Source organism: Phytophthora cinnamomi, assembly GCF_018691715.1.
Source record: "Phytophthora cinnamomi strain GKB4 chromosome Unknown Contig10, whole genome shotgun sequence".
NCBI classification, from domain to species: domain Eukaryota; phylum Oomycota; class Peronosporomycetes; order Peronosporales; family Peronosporaceae; genus Phytophthora; species Phytophthora cinnamomi.
The window spans coordinates 345,210-371,934 of record NW_027150943.1 but is presented as its reverse complement, the minus strand read 5'-3'; the positions used below and the strand labels follow the sequence as shown (position 1 = coordinate 371,934).

Genomic DNA, 26,725 nt, shown 5'->3' with positions numbered 1-26,725 from the left:
CCACCAAGTATGTACGCGCGATCCAGATCCAAGCGTCCGGCCCTGGATCCGACTCCACCTCAGATGGATCTGACTCTGAGGGAGATGAATATCGTCGGATCTATCTTGCAGAGAACGGTGACCACCTGCCCCGAACTGGAGAAGAGCCCAGGACCTTGAGTCCAAGCCAACCCGAACGTCGTCCACTGGATCGAGCACCTCGTGACCGCAGATCCAGGATCCAAGCTGATGGATCCGAGCGCAATCGCTGTTCGCACTGCGGATCCAGGAAGCATACGGAACTTGGATGCTGGAGGCGCTTGACGTGCCAGAAGTGCGGAAAGAAGGGACATCTGGCAGATCATTGCCTGTTCGTGTGCCGGGGGTGTGGCGAGATCCATGACATGGGTAAATGTCCGATGGAGGAGTTTTACCTCTGGAGCCGCCAATGGTACAACCCGACCAAGCACGCGGGGATGTTGCCTGAAAAGGCTGAGAAGATGTTAAACTAGGACGCTCGCCGGGTTGGAATCCGGTACGAGCCGATCGTTCTACGTATTGCACTAATGCATTTGTGGACGAGACATCGGTAGATCAAGTTGGTAAGCATCCAGATCCACACGATAATACATGTAATCTGCATGGGAAACGTATCGCTGTGATCTCGAGCCTCTACCAACGGGATGCCTTCGCTAAATTCGATGTGACGGTGGCCGTGGATCTGGATCCTCAAGTACCCCAGGGTTATTGGAAGCAGTAGGATCCGGATCTGTGGTTCAGACCTACCGACGGTGAAGATACTACATCCCAAAATTCCAGAGCTAAGCATGTCAACGCTTACCGTGGATCTGGCGGTCTGGATCCAGGATCCGCGGACCTCCTACGTGGAGAGTCTCGCGGGTATTGGAAACAACATTCGCCAGGGAAGTGGATTAGACAGGCCAAGATCCCAGGCAAGATCAACAATGAGAAGGGATCTTACTCCTAGACACAAGTGCCGAGGTGTCCATCGTGGACACCGCCTTTGCTCGTAAGGTTGGGTGCTACGTCGACAGGAGCCAGATTCAAGACTGTGTTGGGATCGGAGACAATGTGTATACAACGGAAGGAAGGACACGGCTCAAGACCACCCTAGCTGGATCCCTGGTGTATTTTTTCGATATTTGGGTCGGGGATCTGGCTGACCAGGAGGCTATTCTGGGTATGGATTTCATGGTCCCGGCCGGGATCCGGATGGATCTGGCCGATGGATCTCTGTTTGCCTGACGAGATCCGGATCCAGCTCAGCGGGCGCCGGCAGTTATACAACGACAGAGCCAAGCTCATGCGTCTGGATCTGCGCCTACAGCTGGTGATCGGTGAGTGCTTCGAGCTTCCGCTACGCCTGCGAGCATCACAGCATGGCAAGTTGTGGGTCACACGTGCGGATCCGAGGTACCAACGGTGGTCAGTGGACCTGGCAAAACTCAGTACTTGCAGATCACCAACGTCGGTGACAAGAAGTTGGTGTTGAAGCGCGATGAACGGATCGCGATGTGGTTGGCGAGAGACCGGATCCCGCGATTGCAAGGTTTCGTGTCCGTTGGATCCGCCGCTACATGGAGTGGCAGAACCTAGCCCTGCAAGCCACGACGTACGCCGACGCTGGTGAATCCTCCAGAAGCGCCGCCGTTGCCGCTAATGGAGCGCCCCGAGTACCCCGTGTCGCGTGCAGTACTGCGTCGGCCAGATCCAACCTGGATCCAGCGAGTGAAGGTAGGATCGTGAGACTCCGGAGACGGCCGGATGGATCCGCCTCCCGATCCTCCCGATGGGGTGGCCTGGGGGGATTGGACGGTGTCGACTACCGAGATTTCGCGGATCCAAGTGTTGCAAGTACCGGATTCCCGGAAACAAGTGCCGCCCAAGTCGAAGGAGTCGACCCGAAGCGGAGATCCAGCGACCAAGAACCTGGATCCGGCAGCCAGGAGCCTGGATCCTGTCCTGGTTCCTAGCCCTCTGGTGCACGGTGAGGTGCCTGCGTCCGCACAGCGGTGACGCCCATGCGCTCGAGGATCGCCGTAATGTACAACGCGTCCCCGGGACGGGTGCCCACCCAGATCCTGTCAGCCGAGACCGAGGGACCGGCCGGCGAGTGTAGCCAGGGCGACTGGGCAGTGGATCTAGGACCGACGCCGGTCAACGAAGGAGGGCCCCCGAAGATGCTGGCACGGCATGCTTCGCAAACCATGGAAGGCCCAAACAAAGTGCCTGGACGCGCCCCTGCGCCAGATCCAGACCGCCCGCACTCCGCCGAAGTTGACGTGGATCTAGATCCGACGAAGATCCACCTGCTGGGACAAGGTCCGACGCCCGTTACATACTGCGACGGGGTGTAAGTGGATCCAGTTGGTGTGGGACAGACGGAGCATCCCATCGTACCATCGGGTCGTAATCAGGGTGGTAATCACCCGGCGGATCTACAGATCCGACAGATTGTGCTACGGAACGGGTCAAATATCCGGCAGGTGTACACGCATCAAATGATGACCAAGTGGGAAAAGGCGTGGATCCAGACGGCGGAATGAGACAGGAACCAAATCAGACGACGGACTCATCAGTCGCGGGGCCGCCGAGCTTGGATCCACTGAGTGTGGATCCATCAAGGCCAGATCCAGCCGAGGACGAACAAGTGTGTCTCCACGAAGGTGGGGATCTACACGCAGAGGATGTCGAAGCGGAGATGGTTGTGCTGCCAGAAGTCTCAAGGGGAACTGACAAAGTCACCATTGACGATATACAGGTGGGTGACCCGGAGATCCAGTCAGAAGGCCAGATCCACCGCTTACGGGAATTAATCTGGAAGCGCCGACACTTGGTGACTGGCGAAGGGAATGCATTGCCCCCGGCGGCACGAGGTGTGATATATGATATTGACGTCGGGAATGCAAAATCAGAAAATCAGTGGCCGCAAGGTCGCCCCACAGTTTCGCGAGAAGGTGTCGGATCTAATCAAAGGTCTGCTCGGATCCAAGTTTATCCAAGCTTCAACCTCGCCGTGGGCCTCGCCTACTGTGGTGATTATCAAAATGAATGGTGTGGATGTACGACTTTGTATTGATTACAGAGTGGTTAACAGTCTAACTCGACTGATGATCTACCCGATGCCCCTAATTAACGACATGTTGGAGGATCTGGACAAACTACTGTGGTATTGCTCGTTGGACATGGCCAGTGGATTTTGGGTGGTGACTATGACGGATCGAGCTCTTGCGATTTCGGTTTTCATTACCCCGTTAGGATTATTCGAATGGAATCGAATGCCCTTCGGTCTGAAGGAGGCCCCGCAGATTTATCAACAAATGCTGGACAATGCATTGTACGGGTTCACCCGGATCCCACATTCCTGATCCAATGGATATGGATCCAGCGCAAGTGGATCTGGACCTAATGTTGGTGGGTCTGGATCCAGCGGATCCATGGATATGAGCCTGAGAGGCCGCGATTCGGACGGTTCGATTACGCCATCGGTCCTGGGGCGTCGATCCTACATCGATGACATCATAGTGACAGCTAGATCCTGGGACCACTTATGTGAACGCGTAGATGCTCTACTGGAGGCGTGCGATGAATGAGATATCTCGGTCAGCGTGGTGAAGGGTTTCTGGGGTAAAAGCAAGGTGGAGTATCTGGGTCATTGGGAGTCAAACTCGGGCCTGGAGGCGAATCCCAAGGATGTGTCCGCGCTGGTGGATCTGCCGTTTCCGGGTACCCTCAGATCCATGCAGTCATTCGTCGGAAGTCTGAATTATTACAGTCGGTTTATTGAAGATTATGCTGTGTACGCTGCCGTCCTCTACGAATTACGAGAAGTAGACTTCGCCGCGATGTCTAAGCCCGATATCCAAGCTCAGATCCAGACATTGGTGAGCCAGCCCGCTGTGGATCCAGTTCGGCCACTACTTCGCGATCCAGGATCCGTGGATCTGGGGTCGACCCCAGACGATGATGTCGGATCCAGCGTCCCAAGATCCAACAAGGATGTACCGACTCCGCCAGGAGGCGACCATGCAGGATCCAGATCCGTGGAGCTGGGAGCAGGTGACCTGGGTGACGTGGGTCCGCGTTGGATCCGGGCTTACCGAGCGTTTACAAGACTCAAGGACAAGGTCGGATCAACCCCGATCCTGCATCACTTCGATCCGGATCTACAATCTGTGGTAGTGGTATATGCAAATGACTGGGCGATCTCAGCCGCGCTGATTCAGGAGCACGACGGAGTCTACCATCCTGTCACCTTCGCCAGTCGCACCCTGAAGTCGAATGAACTGAATTAAGGTATTGTGGAGAAGGACGTGCTGGCGTTATTACGGATCCTGGATCTGAGCTACAACTTGCTGGTGGGACGCCAGATCCGGGTCCTAACAAGACGCTGTACACTGGCGTGGTTGTTCCGGTCACCAGGTTTACAAGGTCGCCTTGAGCAATGGGCCGCGTTGTTGTCCCCGTGGACACTCAAATTGTGAAGTGCAGTAAGGGTGAAGAAGAGATCCTGGGCGCAATGGCAGCCAGTATTACCTCCAGGGCCGAGGTGGATCGGGCGTTTATAGCGATCGTACCTAAAAAGGAGACTAAACGCCAGATCCAAGTGGCGATCCCGACTGTGAAGCCGGACGAAGAACTCTTTGTCGCCAGTTTCGATGGATCTGCGCGCGTCAAGCGTGGTGGAGGTGCCTACAGCGCGATTTTGTGGAAATTACCTGAGTGGAGTACTGTGAGGGCAAGATCCGGCTACGCCGAAGGACTGGCCGTTAACGATGCGGAATATCATGGTTTATTACTATGCATGGATCTGCTGGGAGGGGAGGATCTGCGAGGGCTAATGATTTGTGGGGACTCGAATTTGGTGATCCGCCAAGTGCGAGGAGAGATCGACTGCAAGGCGCCGGGGCTTACGTTGCTGAGACTGAAGACGTTGGATCGACTGCGGATCACGCCACACCTTGAGCTGGTACATGTCAAGCGCGACTGGAATAGCAGTGATGATAGCCTTGCGGGTCCGGCATTGCAGCGGCAAGGTTGAATCCTGGTGAATGAGGCGAAGGATCTGGAGGATCTGGCCACCTTGAACCGTCTAAATGAAATCTTGGTGTCGGAGGCAGAGAGCGACGACTCGGTAGCCTATACCTCGTCCGTGACCACCAGATCCAACGCTGGATCTAGATCCAGATCCAGGTCCGGTGCTGGATCTGGATCCAGGCCCAGATCCACCCCGTACGCTCTTCAGGAAGAAGTTGTGAGAGAGATGAGGATCGAGCGGATCCGGCGAGCGCAAGGTGAGGAGGTGTGGATCTGGGGTCTCAAGAAGTTCTTGATGGACTCGGTGCAAGATTTGACGCCTGAAGAGGCCACATCCTACAGTAATGTCGCGATGGATTATGATGTAAATCTGAGCGATCTGCTGTTCTACCCCCCCCCCCCCTACGAAGAGATCCGAGTCGGATTGTGATGGACTAATGAGGCTGGTAGTCCCGGAGACTCTCCAACAAGACATATTACACCATTACCATGCAAGTCTGGAAGGAGGTCACCAAGGGATCGGGCGTACCTAACAGCAGATCCGAGATCACTTCCATTGGGGAAGTCTTTACCGCAGTGTGAACGCTATATTGGAGGGGGGTCGTATGACGGGCAAGGGTAAACCCCGGATCCAAGGTGAGTCGCCAGGTAATATCCGGGTGACGTACCCTTTCCTGATCCTCGCTATGGATCACATCTCCTCGCTGCCCAGATCCTACAAAGCGAATACAGAGTTATTAATATGGGTGGATCTGTTATCAGGATATGCAATTGCGAAGGCCAGTGGATCCAGACCCGCGCAGACTATCGCTGAGTCGTATGAGGAAATGTGTTTTTAGACGATTCGGCGCCAGCGAGGTGATCCGCGATGACCGAGAGCCAGGATTCATGGCCGATTTCTTCAGATCCTTCAACCGGATCCTAGGTCAGCGGCAGCGTGCGACAATGGCGTGTAGGCCGCAGGCGAACGGAACGGCGGAACGCATGGTGCAGACGGCCACTCGCGCATTGAAAATGTATGTGCAGGATCTGGACCAAAGGGACTGGGACGACTACGCCGAGCGGGTCGCCTTTGCGGTCAACACGGCCCAGGATCGGATCCGGGGAGAAACCCCATTCTACATAATACATGGATGGGACCCCAGATCCACCTTAGAGGCTACGATCCCGGTTGGCTGTACTCGACGTCATGATCGGGATCCAAGACGGTGGAGATACCAGATCCAACTTTACTACCAGCGAGCGAGAGCGCAAATCAATGCTCGGTTAGAGGAGGCGATTGCGGATCGGGCGGATCGGCACAATGAAGAGATCCACCCACATCAGATTGAGGTTGGATCCCGCGTCTGGCTATATTTGGATCGGGTCAAGGAAGGTACGCACGTAAACTAGTGCATCTGTGGCACGGACTGTTCCGTGTCGTTGAGAAGGTGAGCGAATATGCGGTGAGCATCCAGACTACAGGCACCGACACTCGGCTATTTCCGGTGGTACATGTGTCCAAGCTAAAGCCCGTGAGGATCTTCCCGGACCGACCCAAAATCCACTTAGCCGAAGATGTGACTGACCGTTTTGATTTCGATGAAGCGTTACTGCCGGAGGACAGCTGGATCCAGGATCTGGATAAAAACGAGTACAAAGTGGAGAAAATTACCGATATGAGGACAGGCAAGAGGACTCGTTATGGCCGGATCCACCGTGAGTTCCTGGTACATTGGCGTGGTTACGAGGATCCAGACTGGGTGGATAAAGCGGATCTCAACGTGGGGCTATACTGTATGAGTTCTTGCGGGATCGCACGAGCCAGAATCGGTTCGGTGTGATGAAATCCCATGAGGAGTAGCAGGGCTCAGATTCACCAAAGTGAGTTGGTCACTTTGAGTGGTGGGTATGGTGAGGGATCTACGGGGTGGTCGTAGATCGGTGTACAGGGAACTGTGTATTTTGTATTTTGTTTTTGATGATGGATCTGGTGCTTCGAGCATCAGAATGGAGCAAAGGAAGGTGAACTATGGAATGGTCTGAGCTCCAGAGCCCAGATCCACCGTTACCGATCGAGGTCGTGCGAGTTTGGATCTGAAGGATTGGGCTCTGGATCTGAGATGAGAGCGTGGATCTGGGTTTTACTGATGGAATTACACCTCATGATGAGCGGAACTAATGAAATGGAGATAAGGATGGCAAGATGATAACGATAGGGGTGTATTCAAGAAGTTACGCTACGATATGACGCCTCAGGTTACCCCGTACCCAGTTATGACGAAGTGAGGCACAGATCCCGACTTCACCCGGGCGGGTGCCTTTGGATCTAGCCCTTACACTTCGGTGATGGCGTAGACGTTGTAGAACTTGGCGGGGATGCGCGCAATTTTGCGTGCCGGATGGTACTGGGGTGTGTCGCGGTAGTGGTTGCGCCATAGATCGTCGGCATAGCACTCATCCAAAGCCTCGAGAAGGTCAGTGGGCTCAGGCCGATGCAGGTTTGGATCTGCCAAGTTGGCCTGACGAGCCCGCAGGTCAGGGAACCACGTCACCGTCTCGGTGCGCTTGGGGAAGTGCAGGAAATATGGATCCAGCAAAAAATCCAAGTCGCACCAACCCTCCCGCATGACAATTATTAGCTGCTCCAGGATCTGCTTCCTAGCCCGGTCTGCATGGGATCTCCGGTTGTTGCGCTCCTTGTGGAATGCGGCGAGCCATGGATACGCCGAGATCATCGCATCCGTAACAAGGAAGTTGTGGGTGGATTCCCAGTAAGACATCAAGTGGCCTTCCCCGTAGGTCCTGTAAGACTCGAGCAACTCACTCAGTCGACCGCCCACGCCCGCCGTAAAGGAAAGTGAATCACCAGTACTCTCCAGGATCTCCCACGGCGTCGAGGCGTAAAGCGTCTCCACATTGTCCTCAGTGATCAACTCGGAGCAGTAACCATTGGATCCATACGAACGGCGATTGCCTGGATCCAAGAACGGGAATAACCAGCCAGGGGATGTGGGCAGCACGGGAAACAGCACGTCGATCAGCATGGTCGTCATAGTCAAACCGCTCAAGCGGGCTCCCAACCACGGGTAAGATTCGGCGATACCCAGAACCCGGGGGCGGTCCCGACCGGGGATGCATCGCTCTTCGGGGCCGAAAGGTGCAGTGGGAGCCAGTGCATCGAACGCCGGGGGTTGGCGAGCTGGATCTGAAGTTCTTCGCGGACGTGGATTTGGACCCCGGTCACGTGGATCTGGTGTCCCCTGTGGCCCCGAGTTTGGATCCCGGTCACGTGGATCTAGAGTTTCCTGCGGTTGAGGATCTGGGCCCCGGCGACGTGGATCTGGCGTTCCCTCTGGGTCCCGGCGTGGATCTGGGTCGTCATCCCCGCCTGGGGGCGCGAGTTCCGCTAGTCGTGGATCTGCGAAGAGGAGAAGCGTGCTGGCGGCGTCTCTCAGTCGAGCGTGACTGGGACAACGCTTCCAGGGTCTGCGCCTCGAAGCGTTCGCTTGTCACTGCCGCCGTCACTTCGTCCTCCTCCTCGACGCTGGTGGTAGAATCCTCACGCGCCTTTTTCTCTTCGTCAGGATCCTCGTCGGGATTCTCGTCCCCAATACCGGTGTCGTCAGCGATCTGGCCCCCGGAGGTTAGATCCACGAAGGCGTCGTCACGTTCAGGCGCGGTGGGGAAGATGCGACGCTTGGCAGGTGGACTTGGGCCTGGATCGGAGGAAACACCCTCAGCACGGGCGCGCTTGGAAGCTGCGAGGTCAGCTCGTCTTCGGGATCCACTCTCTTTCTCCAGATCCGGATCCGAGGGGGCGTTCTCCACGCGTGACGACGTGGACCCCGAGGTCCCGATCCGAGACTCTGGATCTGGGCGGTGTGGATCGGGCGTATCCCCTGCTGGTTGTTGGCTGGCAGGCGTGAGAGGAGCGTTGCGAAGCAAGCTAAGCAAATACGCTGGATCCAGCGTCTCCTCGACTGCAGCGGGGCTCGCACCGGCTACTGCGGACACCATGGCCAGCTGCCGGCGTGCAATCGCATGTTCTCGCAGCAGATCCTCGTGCTCTTGATACGAAACAGTGAGGCCCTGCGCTAGGGCACGACGTTGGCTCTCGATGCCCCGGATCTGCTGTGTCAAGGCGTTCACCGTGTCCTCAGAGCAGCTAGCCGTGGTTTGGAGCTCCGCGAACTCGGCACGAAAGCGATCCGCCTCTCGGTCGGAGGCGTCCCTAGCCTGGATCGCCCGATCCAAGTCCACCATAGCGGCCTGGTGTACCCCCTCCCCCACAAAGTATTTAGCTCGGATCTTGCTTCGCGATGAATCCGTTGATACGCTTGAAGGTCGTAGTGCAGCCGATCCGCTCGCCGAACCGTCTCGTCAGCGGTCGCTAGGGCGCGATCCTTCTCCTTCTCGAGGTCGTCGAGGTGCTGATGGTGGGCCGGTGGATCCTGCTCCATGGACCCCAGTTCCGCATCCGCCTGACGCAAAGCCCCTTGGGCGCGATACAGGCTGCCCTCGACGAGGCCCAGGTTTTAGGAGAGGTCGTCTCGGTCCTGCTCCACGGCCTGGCACTGTTCCTGAAGATCTTGGATCTCGGCTTCGGTCAGATTCACCTCGGAAGTGAGACGCTCGTTATTTTCTTCCAGGTGGGCCCGGGTACGTGCAGCCCTATCAAGGTGTCGCTCGAGGTCTTGGATGTCGCGTGCTTGGTGGACGACTTGGATCTGGAGTCCCTGGATCCTGTCGTCCTCCCCGGTGGCGGGATTCACTGAGTGCAGAATGTGGTCAATTTCGGCGTGGAGGCGCTGTACCTCTTGGGGGTGCTCCCCGGCTCGGCGGAGATCCTGCGTCTGGCGTAGTAATAACGCGGCGACCTCTTGTTGCTCTTGGATTGCTGCATCACGCGCAACCACGGCAGCTCGCAGATCCGTCGTCAGCTGGTCTCGGGTCGGGGCTGCACTGTGCGCCAATGCCGAGCGAGTGTGGCCTAGATCCAGCCTGGGGCTGTGAGTGGGAGGACCCTGAGGCGGGCTGTATGGGGGATCCGACATGACGCCCGGCGGGCGGAAGACGTGGAAGGAGAAGATGTGCACGCAGGATGCCGTTGGGCGGTAATGACTACGAGCAGGAGGCGGCTGTGGTGAAGTGAATTTCAAGTTTTGGACAGATGGAAATGATAGACCCAGACTGTGTCACAAATCCGCAAGACTGACGGACCTGGATCCCGACCCTGGAAATGGAGGCAGATTATTACTGGTGGTGGATTAATACTAGCGGTGGAGGATGGGCTATGGAGAGCTTTGCGAGATGCATGGAGTGTGTGAAAATAATATTCAAGGGGTCCCGAAGACGATGCAGGGCACGAGGATGCTAGATCGAAAGGTTGGAGGGATCTGATTCCTGGATCCAACCTGATTCCTGGATCTGGAGATATGCTTTGGATCTGAGACTGTGGCATGGCGGAGGTAATCAAGAGACACGCAAGGAAGATAGACAGGCCACGTAGAGTCAGTAGACAGTGATGGGAAGATAGGATCCATAGGAATGATAGGCCTTTGGGACAGGACTGGACTTAACGGTAAATCAGAACCGAATTTGCTTTGGACACCACAAGACCTCCCTCCCGCGCCTGGATCCGGGAACTACATTGGCCCTACACGGCTTAGAGAGGTTAACGGTAGGAGATCTAGTGTTGGTTATTAATTTTGGATAATATATTGGCCAGATCCAACCTCCTAGTGATCCATCCTAAGTCTAATCCCCAGATCAACCGGAGTTCTAGACTTGGTCGGTGGACACCTTTGGCTCTCGCAACCCAAGATCCCATCATAGGAGACGGCAAGTACGACAAGGAAGACCTGCGAAGGCAAGGAAAGGCACCACAACACATACAAGGCACCCCTACGGCCGGATCCAGACCCAGGCTGCCAAATCCAAGTACACGGGTATTGGATCTGGAGTATATACCGCGAGCAGAGTGAGGATTTCCACACCGCTCCGCCCGGATCCCCGCGTCTCGCCAAGACAATCCTTCTCCACCGCTTGGGCTCTTCGGAAGTTACCAGTAGAGCAAGATCCAGCCCTACCGACGGGTACACAAGGTGAGAAGTTCAGCACAGATCACGGATCATCGGGGGACCCCCTCCGTTAGTCGGTGTCCGGGCGCTGTTGGGAAGTTGGATCTAGCAATCTCCCAGATTTCGCGGATCCCGCTACACCACACTAGGGGTATTGAGCTTGGGTACCTCCATTTATCTTTGCCAAAGCGATGCTCGTGACCGAACGCGTTGCCACCACTCTTTCCGCTGGGGTTGTTACTCAGAGTGGACAATTCAGCTTCTTTTGGTGGCGCCGCGCGAGTCTGGTTGGAGACTTAGTATTCTTCGGGGATCGGAACTTGGTTGGAGATTTGGTCTTCGCGATTGTGATGTTTGGCGGTAGTAGGGGCCGACGCAGATCGCTGAATGGCACGGTTTGGACTAAAAGAGCACGGTCGACGCGGACAGGAAACTGTCCGTGCCTAGTCGACGCGGGCAGAAAGTTTCCGGCCATCTATTCCGCTCCGCACTATTTTTGGTAAGCAAGATCCCTGAAGGGTACGACCAATTTAGTGTTGCGTCTGTAACCATCTCTGTTTCTTCGCATTGCTCAGCAACGGACACGAATTTGCAATTAAAAGTGGTAGGTACGGACAGCAGAAGTTTTGTACTTTTTGGTAGTATTCAGTGCGCTGACCACAACAGCAGGACCACAACAATCCGCTCGCCGATGCTAACCAGTCAAAACGCCTTCCAACCAGTTTCGCATCACTTGTTACCTTGAGGCCACTATGCTGTCCTCAGAATCTGGCCGTTTCCGGTTTCTGTAGTGGTGAGACACACCCGAGGGGTTGGAGTGGCCCAGACGTAATCGGTGCGTGTATTGACGGAATATTATGTTGTGGATATGATAGCATTTTCTCAGCGCTGAAAGCTCGGATGGTTAACGGCAGAGCTCGCAAAATGGGGTTACCCGCCCCGTCCGATCGCATCTCTTGGTTCACCTCAGGTACCCCGACCCGCCCGATACGGCAGTTCGTGTACCCGAACACACCCGGCCAATTATATACTACAAACAGAGCCATTCTAACAAAGCGTGCAATATATTGTGACTTCGTCTTTGATTAGATCGCTATTAGATCTCACTGCGAGAATATCATCTAGCATCGATGACTGGGGGGAACCCCACGATTTACACATGGTGGTTCCCGCAGTGGGGAAATTGCGTTCTGATACCGCGCTTGGCGGGCTATACCGCATCTATAACAAGGCAGGCACGCAGTTATATTGTATACGACATTACAGATTGACTCGGGTATACCCGCACCCACCCGAGGATGATTTCGGGTACCCGCACCCTACCTGAAGTTCGGGTTAACCCGGTCGGGTAAGCATTTTAACCGGGTTCGCGTACCCGATTGCGAGCTCTGGCTAACTGGCAGATAGCGATTGATACTAGCGGTACCTAAAGCTAGTAATGTGGTAATAAGTAATAAATATCTAATGCTGGGTAATAGTCAAACTATTGGTGTCGCGGAGCTTTTCACAATAAGTATTAACTCAGATTGGGCTCAGGTATTACTATCTGAATACGGACTGGTTTAGATCAACGGTTCAAGCTGCGTCAGAATTCCCAGATCGAGTTTGCCATAGTGACGACAAGATATTTGCAGGGATCGCTCGCTTTGTGCAGGCCGACACTCACAAACAGCAAGTCAAGCGAGTACGCGGTTCGTCGCACGAGATGGCTTCGTGAACCGCAGCCTGTGGTCACAAACATCGGGTTGTGTGGGAGCTCAGAAACCGCGAATGACCAAGTTCATCGCTCATTCTGCAATTTTCCCTCCCCCCGCCCCCTCTCCAGTAACAAACCAACGACACTATGAAGTGTGCCAGCGTCGATTGCTCGTGTGCCGAGATTACGGTAACGGCGGAAAGCTCGCGATCTATTTGGACGATCAAGTCAGGTGTTAGCACCACTGGATTCGCAAGCCGCATATCTACCGATTGGCCAGTTTGATGACATCGACGGTGGTGAACATGACGGTGGCTTCCGGTGCACCCCCAACTTCACCTTGCCATTCGCCATCATCGTCAGTAGTCGATGCTTTTGGGATCGATCTTGAGGTTTACCAGTATCGCCAGTCGCATTCACCCCATGGGATGTCGCTCATCGCTTGGAGCCACCATACAGCAAGACGCGCTAGCTCGTATGTGGTTGGGGAAGGCTACCTCCAGCGCGTTTCAAGAACGCGCCTTCTCGATTCGTGGGATCATGATGAACAACCGGCGCTCTCGAACGGACAATCGCCGCGCTGAGATGCAAGTGCTGTTGAAGCACAACCAAAAGGTCATCAAGCACATGGAAGCTAACAACGGCGACAGCGCTGCTTAAGTGCTCGTCATCTTGATGGTCGTCATCTTGGTAGTCGTCAATATTGGTGATCGACAGTAGTAATACTTCACTAATATGGTAGTACTGCTATATTAGACCAGGTTGTTACCCCCCAATATATTGTTAGATTATTAGATTTGGATGTGGTCCTCCGGTATTACTATATTAGATTGGTCAAAATTTGTCCTACTATCAATCTCTGCTGGCAGGGCTTATTGAGGGTCATTGTGCTTAGCGAGGGCTCGAGTCCCTGCGAGTCCATCGTAGCAGGGATTGTCGCCGTGCAGTAATACCCGGTTAATTATACTCGCAAAATGTGAACCTTCGCCACAGCAGAGTCTTGAGTTTCTTGAGTGTATTGTGAGTTTCATTCGAAATTGTGAGGATGCCCTGAATCGAATCGATTTCACGAATCGATTTCGAATCGATTCAGGCGATATTCAGCCAATCAGAAGTCACTTGCCAGCGTTCTCAGTGTAGCCACCACCCCGGCCGAGCCATCCCAGAGCTGCTGGCCCGCACTCCGTGGAGTTGCTGGAGCTGCTGAAGCCGTCCAACCCGCACCTCGTGAAGTAGTGGTCGCTGCTGGAGGCGCCCGAGCTGCACCCCGTGGACTTGTTGCCGCTGCTGGAGTCGGCTGTGTCGCCCGTCGTAAACGTTTTGCCGCTGCTGAAGTCGGCCAAGCTGTCCCCCGCTGCAGCTGTTGGGGTCGACTTTGCTGAACCTCGTGGACTTGCTGGAGCAGTTGGAGTTGCTGTAATCGGCCGGGCTGCATTGTTGTCGCTGCTGGAGTCGACGCGCTGTACTGTTGGAGCTCCTGGTGTCGCCCGCGCTGCACTATTACTGCAGCTGGAGTTGGCCGAGCTGCATTTGTGGAATTGGTGAGGCTCCTTGGGTCGGCCGAAGTGCACTTCAGATATCAAACCGACGACATGACAAGCATTCAGCAAGCAGTCAATGGCCACCACGCGTCGACAAACACCGTCATGCATGCTCTCTATGGTTACTTCTATCTGGGCCTGTCAAAACAACAACTGGCAACGATCTACAACAAGCACATCAACACCATTTCAAACTGGGTCCAGCGTTTCGAGTCTGACAATGACTACCAGCGACGTTCTACTAAACAGACTAGCCGATTCACGGTAGAGCAGCGAGGGTGGCTGCTGGACTTCTACACAAGGAACCCGGTTGCGTTTCTCGATGAAGCGAAACCTGCATTTGAAGAAAAGTTTACACGCTTTATTTCAATTTCTACGGTGTGGGGGGGGGCACTGCAGCAGCATGGTCTTACATGGAAAGTTCATGAGCGACGGGCGATGAACATCAAGATCAACGACATTGTGCGTTTTACGCTGGAGCTGAGCACGATTAAGTGGTGTCAAATGAATATTCCATTCCTCGATGAAGTTAGCTTTGACAACAGGGGCATGCTGCGCTCGCGTGGTTACTGCTTTAAGGGAAAGAAACTAGCGTTTCGTGGCGAGTTCAATCGGGAGGCACGCGTGTCATTGCTTTGCTTTATCTCTGTGGATGGTCTCGTGGAAACATTCCATATGGACCAGACATTTGACCGCTCCAAGTTCGTTGAGTGCTGTTGTATGCATGCCCATTCTGGGAAAACTGTGCACCAGTACCCAGGAAGCGGCTCCGTGTGGATTCTGGACGGCATTAAAATCCATTGCCACCCTGACATTGTCTACTACCTGCGGTCGCTAGGGATAGTTCCCGTCTTTCTTCCTGCATACTGCCCATTCTACAACCCCATCGAGTACCTATTTGGCTTGATTAAGAAGGCGTTCAAGCGACAATATGTGGAGCGTTCCAAGCAAAACCAAGCCGTTCTCATTGCAAATGTGCTCCAGCAGTTCCAAGACTTCGACATGACCAACATTTTCGAGCACTGTGGGTGGAGTGTTACCGGTGAGTTTAACCCTATGTCGGCTCTTGGGGACGAGTACGTAAGCACACCGCGAGCTGAGCAATTCGCTGTGAACGACTTGCTGGTGTTTTCAGAGCGAGGTGATCCTGATTATGACGACGAGTGCTCAAGTGGAGAAGACTGAACTAGTGTAGTAGAGATGTAATTTAGCTTTCGAGCTTATTCTGAGCAAGAACTGGTTGTGCTGGTCATGGTCGACGTCCTCTCGATTCGGAATGGCGGCCAACGCGGACGTGACGTCCTTGCTACCTGGTTGTATCACTACATCCTCGCTCATTGCCTCAATCACATCCAAATGGTTCTCCGGCATCTGGTTCATCGACACGATGGCTGTCTGCAGCACTTGGACAGTTTGCTCAAAGTGTTTGATCTTTGCCTGCATGCCTTGCACGACCTTCTTCACCATCGTCACACTACGCTGCACACGCTGCAGGTGTTGGTCGCTCGCGTTTGCTGCAGATCTGAATTGAACGACCAGATTTGGTGGCGGCCCATTAGCGATTTCTCGATCGTGCTGAGGTCTTGGTTTTTTCAGAATGAGAGAAGCCCACAGACGCCACGACATGTCCTGTGCTGTGAACATACTGCCCCATTTCTCCTTCAGTGTAGTGATCATGAGTTGATGAAGTTCTTCCGTCGCAGCTCCTCCTCGGTCAGTTGCAGCAGGACCAATGCACTGTTCTTCAAATTCGGCAAGCTGACTAACAGTTGATATCTCGTTACCGTACTTGTAGACGGAGAACAATACCGATTCATCCTTGTTTTTGGACATATATCGGCGATCTTTCGCGCTTGTCCATGGATCCAGTACCTTGGTGTTCATCCTCATCGAAGTGTACTTCTCGAACATCTCGATCGCTGGCTCATGCACATCAGCTTTCCAGGATGGTGGGGTTCCATCCAGAACAGCCAGAGGCTTCAACTCGCGCTGGATGATGTCCCAAAGCCTGGTCTTCACCTCGTCCCATGTGTCATAATGAATTCTGTGCGTACCCAACCGCCCTGCCGATGATAGACGCTGATTAACAGTGTTCTTCAATCGCACATCGACTGAGAGTTTGATCAACGGATCGTGCGAGGAAACTTCCTCTCGCTGCTGCTCGAGACGTGGGCTTTTCCTCACTTGGTGTGGACTTCGGCTCTGGTACGGCGAGAACCGACGATTGGTGATTTGGGCTGTCTGGTCTTGGTTGGGTGTGTTAGCATCGAGCGAAACGCGTCGAGGAGAGCTGCGCTGCACCGGAGTTGCTGTGCTCATTACTAGAAGAATGCAAAGTGAAGTGCGCGTCCTAAGCCACCTCTGATTGGTCAAAAAGCGGTTCGAATCGATTCTGAACGCTCCTAATTTCTATCCAGGTTTTACAAATTTGGGTGAAAAAGACAATACTTGGGCGCCATATGAGACCACGGCAAACAAAAATTTTCTTATGAACCTAAGTACGAATCGCGATTTAACCGCATGAATCGAAGGAACTGTGACTTGGGCTTCTTTTTGGTAAGCTATTAATCGTTAGAAAATGTTGGGAACGTGGAGTTACATCGGACGACAAAAAATCATCTCCATTTCTAGACCCCGAAATCTCGGATTATATTTCGGGCGTGTGACCTCAATATGTTTTTTCAATTTTATATTATTGGAAAGCTCGTGTAAAAAGAAATCGAATTAGAGTTGTTTTCACTTTCTACGAGTGTTTTTAACTTTTATTTTTTGATGTCCGGTTATGTACGAATTTTGACTGGTCAACTTTAAACTCGATTATCTCGAAAACGCTAAATGGTTGATAAGTAACATTTTGTGTCCCGTGGTCTCATATTGGCAAATGGACGCCTTCCATAAATACATTAAACGCCTGTCATACCTGCAGCAGATATGCAGCGGCATATCCGCGCATAAATCTCGTGAGACGCAGATATCGTCTCGATAAACTGCCCTATCCCTAGTTCTATGCGTGTAGCCATCATAAAAGTTTTGTCTTGGTGTTTGTATACTTTATGCTGATCATCACTCCTACGCTTGCATCCTTCACTCTGCGTGTATATCGCCGTTCATATATCTTCCGCCAGAGCAAAGCGACGCTCATTTTCGAATCTAATTCGGACGGTGCGAAGACGACAGCAAGCTCCACTTCAAGAAGGTGTGTGCGGCTGAAGAACTCAATGTGCTGCTCTTTGAGAGGACTCACCAGCTGTTTGTATGCAGTAACAATGGCGCGCCTGATGCACTCTGCAGTTCACTGGAGGCTTCGGTGCATCAACGACACGCCAAGCGAGGACGAAAAAACGCCTCCGAACACCCAGTCCTGTCAACAGTACGACCACGGCAGCAAGCACCGTGACGATGGTGTCAGCGACTCCGCCAGTGCTACTGGCACGGCAACCCCTCCGTGGCAGACACCTGAGAGAAGCCGCCCCCTGTCCAAGGCAGCGAGATCTGCTCCTATTGATTAGTGCGTTGACCAAGAAGGAGTGCGTGGAGGTTGACAAGTTCAGATGTCATGCGTGATCATCAAAGCGAGGCTAACCATTTACCTTGCAGTTCCTTTGTATTTGTCACTTACCACTAAACCTCCCAAACCAAACGTGTTGTTCATGATCTTCTACCGTTTGCACAATAACTTCATGACATTCTAGCATGCTCGCTAGAACTTCATGATCCGCTAGCGCGTTCATCATATTGCATCTACCCTCATGCAAAACGTTAACAACAAGTTGCTGTTGTAGTCGACGATACCGTTCAAATCAACTACAAAGAGAAATATATTTTTGGTTCATTACAAACAATGCTAGCTTGGACTCTACTCGTTTGATAGAGACAGCTCCATGTCGCCTGAGAACGTCGTGCGTATCTGCGAGATGACGACCGTGCGGACACGGTAGTTAGCCATTCCGAAGACGTTGTTGATTCTGCGGCCGCGAAGAACGGGGTCGTACGGCAGCGGGAGATTAAGGCGGCTGTATACCTCCTGCATGCTCCCCATCCCCCACTCCGCCGCCTGCCGTACCAACGTGATGGCGTTGTGAAGCGTCCGCGCAGAGCTTCTCAGCGACGGCAGAATTCTCTCGAGATCTCCGTCTTTGAGCGGTATCAGGATGCGACCGACCATGGCGGTCGAACATGGAAATGCGGAGTCCGATACCACGTTCATACGTGCGTCGGGGCAGTACGTGGGGTCGAGTAACTTAGTTCTGAAGCCGAACGAGGTGTCCGAGTCGTTCCATGACCCGGGGCAATTATGCTTGCACCAAATGGTGCAGCCATCGGCTGCAAAGCAGATCGTACCAGTCACGAATACCGTGTGCAACCATCCGTTATACATGGCATTTTGCAAGTCTGCATTTGAAGGCTGTTGGACCTAAAGCATTAGTTACTAGTACGTTGTATTTCTCTTTAAGCAAATAACAGTTTTGCAAAGTGAAACTAACCTTGAAGTTCTTCCCATCAATGAAGCCGAACATGTGCTTGAGAAGTGGCTCGCGGGCTTCCACGAGCTGTGCCAATTCGGCTTGGCGAGAGGGGGACGGCCACGAGATTTGCCGGGGCGTAGCCGTCCAGCGCACCTGCTAGTGCCTTCTCCGCATGGCGTAGTGTTCTCGATATGGTGCTCGGCGGAGCACCGAACATCATACACAGGGAGCTCTGCTCCATCGATCCAATGTAAAAGCACAGGACCAGGCCCAGGATCTGGTGGTAGTGGCGTAGCTTCGGGGGGGCGCCCACGTGACGTGCTGCGTGGAATGTAGTAGAAGCGGCGAAACCGCCGTAGTAGCTGGTCGAAAGCAGACCTGACAACGTGCACGTATTAGATGTAGCGCAGAACATTAGCGACACTAAGATAACATCATACCTGGTTAGGCTCGTCGCGTTCAGGAAATTGGTGTTGCTGCCGTACGTGCACAGCATCTTCCACGCGGAGTCGTTTGGCGTGTCCAGGCACTGGGTAGTCAGGTAGTGTCGGCTTCGCATGACAATTTTCCACGCCTCCTCCACCAGCTTGTTGTACACCTCCCTGCGCACCTTGTGCAGCGCTTCATCCTGTCTGAGAAAGGCACCAGTCAGCACCACCGGCGCATCGACGTCCTCTGCACCCATCGCTTCGACACGTGGGCCCGAGGCGCACCAAATCCGAAAGTGATGAAATTTGGAAGGAGTGCGGCGTTGGAGGTGTCCGGTGTGAAGTGACGGGTACATTTTCTGAGCCATCAAACGGCTATTGCAGTTGCCTGCTTCAGGACGACATCAAGCGGACACAAGTGACACATGTACCGCATCGCCGAAGTCTTTGTTCGCCCCTGATCTGCAAGGTGTTTGTGGGTGCCAATGCTAACATGGGACAGTCCAAATACATTCGGTCAGATAATTTTTTGTAGCCATCTGGTAAATTACACACTTTTCATTCTCTGGCTATTCTTGGTTGGCGCCGCTTCGCCACGCCGCCGGTTCGCCTCTGCAGTCAGTGTTGGACTGACCGCGTGAAGCGAATTGAGGGGGGGGCTTGTGTCCTAAGAGGGTTGTCGCCGTTTGGTTAATTCCCCGTCCAACACTAAAAGGTGCGTTCATCAAGCATATAGCTCTTCGCTATCGCTGTCTACTTCCGCGCTGTATTGCTGTGCTCTGTAGGTCGCAGGGCTCACCGCTGTAGCTCAACGGGAGAGCGCCCTGCAAGGGAGACGGGGGTTCAACTCCTCCCAGTGGTCTATTTTCAGCTCCAAGTCGAAGAGTCACCCCAAGGTCAAGCGGTGCAACTCGGTGTTCGAAGGCGCACCTCGGTGGTCGAAGCGACAGAAGTGACGTCAGGCACTGGTGAAACGTCGATCTGCACTGAAATAACAAGGCTCGACTGCGGCACCATGCACGCAGTCACGCAGCCAGCACCGAGGCAATAACAACGTAATGTATACAACTGAGTGAGCGTCTTATTTTCAGTTCTTATCTGTTCGCTATGTTTAGACTATGGCTTCTTCGTAATCTTCTTCAATGTCGCTAGTAGCGTCAATAGTCTCGGTGGTGACCTCGTGCTCACGCAGAAGCATGACCATCGCGTTTAGGCTAGGCACTGTGCAGGGAGGAGCAGGAAGAGACAGAGGTTGTTCTGGCTGTAAGCTTGTCTCGATCTTCGCCTTCTGGAAGCCTGCCTTGATCGTCGTCGACGAAAGGTCCGCCCAGGCATCCTTGATCCACGTCACTAGCTCTGTACGCGTTGGCGGCAACATCTTGAAAGCCACCGCCGCGCCGGCAGCACGAACTTGGGCAACAAGAAACTCGACCCATTCATGGCGGAGGCGAGCCTTGAAGGGTGGTTCCACGCGACGTCAGCCGGTTGGCAGACGTACGTGTACCCCGGGGGAACCTTGAGGAGCTCGACATTGAGCAGGCGCGCAAACATGAGCACGTCGGTCCGCCAGTGTCCGGAAAAATCATCCCAAAGCAGCAACACTGGCTCATGCATGTTAGGTGATGCAGAAAGTGGTAGCTGAGGAAAGCGATCGACAGCTCACTGTTCCACCAAGCGGTAGCATTACCGTAGATTTGCACGCCATGTTGGAGTGGGCCAAGCTCGGACCAAAGCTTCCGGCCGAATCCATGACGTGTCGCGGTGTTTTCTCTCGCGGTCTCGGCAATCTTAGATGGCTTCGTCTTGAAGATGAGAAAGGGGTCCAGCTTGGTGCCTTCGTTGTCGCCAAGCAGCATGACCGTCACGCGTTCCTTGGTCTTTCCTGCACACCGAACCCATACCGTCTTAGCGCCCAGCGGCGAGACAGTCTGGGTAGGAACGTACTCGTAGTTGACACCTATGCGAGATCTGTTAGAAAGAAACACTACCATAACTAAAGAAACTACAAGCTTACCAGTCTGGTCAGCGTTGTACACCTTCGATATCTTGAGCTCCTTCATCTTGTCTCGTACGATGACGCTGAATTCCGCGGCCTTGGCTGCAGCATCGTCGGGTGTCGTCTGACCAGCACGGGTTAGCCGGCGAATGGAAAGCTTGTGGCGGCGAAGGAAGTGTTTGCGCCAGCTCCAGGTTGCTGCGAATGCACCGTGGGTTAGCTGACACCCGCGGAAGACTTCGAGAGCCTGAAGCTTCAGCATAAGCGCTGTCACCGGTACACCGTCAGCTCGTAGGGAGTTGATCCACTCCACAAGCTGCTCCTCCGCTGTAGGGGGGAGAGTCGCACCCATGCCACGGCTGCGGTCGCGGCAGTGGAGTCGAAAACCGCTCAAGCACTTTGCCTCTATCGTGGCACGAACAGCCTTCCACGCGTAGTACTGGCGCTTCTTGTTCGGTCGCTTGCTGGGGCTCATCTCAGGGTGGAAGTGCGAGACAGCATCTTCCATGGTTGCCGTGTCTAAAAAGACAAGCACATCTAGCTTGTGCTGGTAGGAAACAGCCGTGCGCTTGTAGAGCTTCGGCCGTGCCCCCTTGCCTGTTGTACGTTTTCTTCCTGCGTTTGCCATCTTGTCTTGGAACTAAAACTTGTTATGGCAGAAGGTGGTGGTTGCTTTGAGTGCGACTTATGACATCGATTCGAACGTAATTTATATTGTTGGCTGTCCGTGAAAGCGATTTATGATATCGGTTTTCGAGTAAATTACACGGTGATCTATGACATCGATTCCTGCGACAGGAATATTATGCTACGCGGATTGGTGCATTCTCCGAAGGACTTATGACAAAAGCGCGAATTATGACTTCGGCGATGCGGTAAGGTAATTGCGGTGGAGCTTCCGAGCGCTATGTCAACATATATCTTTTTAAAACCTGTCATATCTGCTGCAGATATGACAGGCGTTTAATGTATTTATGGTAGGCACCCAATGGCGCTAAACGAGCCCCCGCCGCCAAAAAAGCATATATAGAAAATGGTAGGTTCTGCGGCGTAATACAGGCTGACCAATAGGACTGCTACCGGTACCCTTACGCCAAGGCCCTCATTTTGCGATGTATTATTTTTCATGGAGACCAAAATGCCTTCGTGGTGCGGTTGCCAACTTTTCGATTGCAGTCTGCGTGTATTACATTGTCGAGCAGTTGCCGAGGTCATCGATCTAAAACTGTTTGTGGATCACACCAAGCCCAACGATCGAGAGATCGCCTAGCACGTCAAAGAGCGGCCTAATGAAGTCGATGCACTTACTTACCTGAGCCACGCGACGATTTGCTTCGTTCAGGAGGCAGCTGATGACGCACTTGCAGCGAAGCCTCTGGCCCAGAAGTCGATCGCGCACGTTGTCCCTGTCTTCAGGCTCAGGCACTAGACGCTGCAGCGTGAACTCCGAGACAGTCACGTTGATCTGTGCAGTCGCTTCGACCACGCCCGCGGCTACGAACCGGACCCGCTGCAGTTCGATGCGTGAGTCGTTGAAGCACAGCGAGAATGGTTGTAACTGAGTCATCAGTGCATCGACGCCGTACAAGTCTTCGACGGCTTCGGCAAAGAAAGATGGTCGAAGGAAGAACGATCTCGGCTGGGCTACAGGGTAGTCAACAATCTGTTTCGTCGCCGCCACGCGACCTGCGGAGTGAAAACTGATCTGCAGCAACATGAATATCTTAACCACTTGACTGCGTGAGCTGTGTGTCACGCGTGCGGCATGCTCGACGTGTCAAGCGTTTGACTTCTTGGTGCAGCTGTGTCACATTTTGCGCAAGTTCGAGCACATACCGGCGCTGTTTCTTCCGATAGTGAGCTCTGTTGAACGAGCACTGTTCTTTCTGAACACAGGGCTTGTACTCGATAAGCTCGCGCGTGAATGTCCCCCCTTGCGTACTTGAACTCGATCGCCTTCCTACCTTCTTCTCGTTGGTAAATGACGCTACAGAGCGAGCACTGTCCACCCATTGTGTGACGTGGACGTCCGTCTGCCAATGAGATGGCAGAGGACTCCCACGTCAATTGCTAATGCATACCTTTCTGTTTACGCTGTACAGCGTAATAAAACATTGCATGGTTTATATTCGTTACATGCTATCCTACTGGTCAATATCAAGAATAATCATGATTATGGGACGCATAAACATGGAGTTTCATGCGACCTCATTGGCTAAAAATCCTTGAGATGTGCAAGAATCAAGTTTTCGAGCCGAACTTTTGATTATGGGACGCGAGTCGCATATTTGGATCAAGCCACGTTTTGGATTAGTAGATTCTCATTGGTAGATCAGGATAGAATTAGGATCTGAGATTGATAGACTTTAGGATGGGACCTGGATACTTGTTTGCGTGTCCAGGTCGCCAAGAACTACTGGTTGTGCGGCAGCAATGAGCCGACGCCAAACTAACGATTCAATCAATCACTTTTCAATTTCCAATCTTCCTCTCAAGTGTTCGACGGGCGCCCGCCACTGCGCCCTCAAGCTTCGGGTCTTCGTATCGGTTTGTGTGACATAGTAGCACTTGCCGTGTCAAGCTTCGGTTCAAGTTCAAGAAAGGTTTACTCGTGGCCACATCGTGGGAAGCGAGTTTTACCTGTGACTATTAGAGCCAGCCACATCGTGGGGAAGCTCTAGGTTGCGAACGTGCAGCTTTTGAGGAGCACACTTCGAAGAAGTGGGTACATTATCACTCCGTGTGGCCGGTGGAAATACCACGTAGGGGCTTTGCCTCCGCCTAGATCGGATTGTACCTAACCTTCGCTGTGTGCTGGGCTTTCACTAGAAGCCGGTTTAGCACCAGGGCGCCTGCATTGTGTCTGCGAAAGCGGAACTTTGTAGAAGTATAACGGTCCTTGGTTACCCGGTGGTAGTCCCTTGCCTCTTTTTCGATCTTTGGAGTCGGTCTATGGCCCGCTACAAGAAGGGTCACAACCAAAGCAGTAAGAGGAAGCATCAGAAAGCGAGTGACGTCAAAGTATCATCGACGTCCACTCCTGCTCCTCCACCTGTTACGGCGATTGACACCAGTCTTTTCTTCTCGCCAGCCGAGGCGGAGAGTTTCGCTAAACTTCAAGTGGATCTCCTCTGCCAGGTCAAAACGGCTAAGCGGGTTTTGGGCAAGTTTCGCAAAGAGACTTTCTGGATCAAGGACGAGAGCATCGAGGCCCAGGTTGATCGCCAACTTAACCTGGCGTTTCTGAACCTTTTGGAGTGCCAAGACAACCTTGCTGCGAAGCTTAACAGCCTTATTCGCCAGAAACCGCAGCAACACTAAGTTGTAAAACACTTTTTGAGCTTTTAATTCCTTTTCCGTTTTATTTCGCCGTATTTTACGGATCACTCACCGAAAAGTCCATCTGCCCTACCCCTAATGACTATGACTAGGAGTAGGGCAGCTGAGAGTGAATCGCCTAACCCGCGGCAACGCCAAGTGCCACGGACGGCTCAAACGGAGGCGGCAACGCCGCAGGAAGCTCACCATGAAGTCCCACCCGCCGGAACGGCAAACGTTGCACCTGACGCAATGTCAATGCAACAGTTAATGATCTGGTTAACTCAACAACAGCAAATGTATCAGACGCAGATGCAAACGCAATTTCAGATGCAAATGCAGCAAGCCAATAACCGTTTTGAACACTTGCTCGCATCACAAGGTGAAAGACGGAAGAAGGATCCTTCCATGTATGAAGGGAAGTTCGGTGAAGATTTGGAACTACGGATCTTTGCCATGGAGGAATATTACGCTAACAAGCGCGGATTGATGGAGGCCGATACGTCCGATTTTGTGACCATGATATCCAGCAGTTTAGGTAAATCTGTGCTAAACTGGTATCGCGCTTTTTCGTCAGATTGTGAAGCGGCAGGAGTTCCCAAAACATGGCAATTGTTTAAGGCGAAGCTACGTGAACGCTTTCGTCCCAAAGACTTTGAATACAATCTACGTGAGCGATTGTTTCAGCTGAAACAACACGGGACCATCCATGAATATGTGTCATCGTTTCAGGATCTGATGTCTCAATCCGAGTTGGAGATTTCGGAGATGGAGAAGCGGTTCTACTTTCAGAACGGACTTCGGCCGGAGACAGCGAAAAAGGTGAAGGAGCTCAGTCCAAGATTCTTGCATGAAGTAATTGAGATTGCAACGAATTTCGAGTTTGCTCACTATGGAGGACTCTCGGCAAAGACCACGGCGAATCACCAGCCTTCTTCGAAAGCAGCATCATCTGTGAAACCAGCGGCTAACAATACAAGCAAGCCGCTGGAGCGAAAGCTGTCACCGAAGAGTGGACCAAAAGAGGATTGGCGAAAGTCAGCCACTTGTCATAATTGTGGACAAGTCGGTCATATCAAGCCGCAATGCAAGTCCACCAAGGAAAGCAATCACTATGTTGGCGGATCATTCTACGCCATTTTGGAAGTGAAAGCTTTAGCCTACAATCAGGAGGAGGCAGCGACTGACGTCTCAATATTCGTCGACAATGGAAGCAGCCTCAACGGTGTCACTGAAGATCTAGCTGTACGACTTCAGCTGGACATCAAGGAGCATCCTGACGACATGATGACAGTTCGTCTAGGATACAACCAAACAGTGCAAAGACCAAGACGTACCGTCGAAATGATGTTGCAGATTCCGGATTTCCCGGTGACGTGTGAAACGTTTACGGTCATGCCTGTCCCGGAGGATAAGGATGTACTCCTCGGAATGAAGTGGCTTCGGGAGAATAACCCGGACATCGATTGGGAACGTTTACTATTGCGCCCGCGTACAAGGACTGAGGAACCCCAGGCTCTTCAATTGGTGGTACCTAACAGACCTCGAACGCGTATGATCGGAGGCCGTCGTTTCAAGAACGCAAACCAGAACCGCGAAATCTTCCATTACTACCGTCGGCATGGTCACAAGGGTGAGTTCGGTGAAACGAAACTGATCACAACGAAGCAATTTCTGAAGGAACTCCGCAAAAAGAAGGATATCGAAGCTGTGTTTGTTGTCAATCCACACGACTCAGAAAAGGCTGAGCGTTTTAAACAACAAGGATGGGAGGCACTGGTGAACAACCCCGCATATGAAGTCTTGCTCAAGTATCGCGATACTGTGTTTCGCACTGAGCTGCCAAGTACCACACCCCCTGTCCGCGAAGGGATTGAACACGAAATTCAACTTCAGCCGGGAACACAACCGATTTCGGTGAAACAATGGCGCCAAAGCCCGGAGCAGCGAACGGTGATCCAGGATTGGACGAAAGAGATGGCGCAGGCAGGTATTATTCGACCTAGCACCTCTGCATTCAGCGCTCCGACGTTCTGCGTCAAGAAGCCCGTGGGTTGGCGCATTGTGCACGATTATCGTCAACTCAATAGTGCCACCATTTTGCCAGCGATACCGATGCCGAGAAAGGAGGACACATTTGATGCGATGGGCGGTAGTTACTGGTTCTCCTGCATGGACCTC

General features: G+C 53.1%; 5 protein-coding genes across 5 annotated transcripts; 3 read left to right on the top strand and 2 right to left on the bottom strand.

Annotated features, from left to right (window-relative positions):
* Positions 1-8,397: 8,397 nt before the first annotated feature.
* On the bottom strand, positions 8,398-9,282 carry IUM83_05622 (uncharacterized protein; the record flags this gene model as incomplete). The annotated part of the gene is made up of 1 exon (XM_067929769.1): positions 8,398-9,282. The coding sequence occupies one exon, from the start codon at positions 9,280-9,282 to the stop codon at positions 8,398-8,400; it is 885 nt and encodes a 294-aa protein (XP_067798259.1).
* Positions 9,283-9,452: 170 nt separating this feature from the next.
* IUM83_05621 (uncharacterized protein) lies at positions 9,453-9,794 on the top strand (the record flags this gene model as incomplete). Its single annotated transcript, XM_067929768.1, has 1 exon — positions 9,453-9,794. One exon carries the CDS (start codon positions 9,453-9,455, stop codon positions 9,792-9,794), a length of 342 nt encoding a protein of 113 aa, XP_067798256.1.
* A 4,980-nt stretch (positions 9,795-14,774) lies between these two features.
* Positions 14,775-15,521, top strand: IUM83_05620 (Serine/threonine-protein Kinase rio2; the record flags this gene model as incomplete). The annotated part of the gene is made up of 2 exons (XM_067929767.1): positions 14,775-15,378; positions 15,472-15,521. 2 exons carry the CDS (start codon positions 14,775-14,777, stop codon positions 15,519-15,521), a joined length of 654 nt encoding a protein of 217 aa, XP_067798257.1.
* A 498-nt stretch (positions 15,522-16,019) lies between these two features.
* Positions 16,020-16,374, top strand: IUM83_05619 (uncharacterized protein; the record flags this gene model as incomplete). The annotated part of the gene is made up of 2 exons (XM_067929766.1): positions 16,020-16,049; positions 16,132-16,374. The coding sequence occupies 2 exons, from the start codon at positions 16,020-16,022 to the stop codon at positions 16,372-16,374; spliced, it is 273 nt and encodes a 90-aa protein (XP_067798066.1).
* Positions 16,375-20,341: 3,967 nt separating this feature from the next.
* On the bottom strand, positions 20,342-21,734 carry IUM83_05618 (NPP1 protein; the record flags this gene model as incomplete). The annotated part of the gene is made up of 4 exons (XM_067929765.1): positions 20,342-20,683; positions 20,746-20,831; positions 20,918-21,187; positions 21,245-21,734. 4 exons carry the CDS (start codon positions 21,732-21,734, stop codon positions 20,342-20,344), a joined length of 1,188 nt encoding a protein of 395 aa, XP_067798065.1.
* Positions 21,735-26,725: the final 4,991 nt, after the last annotated feature.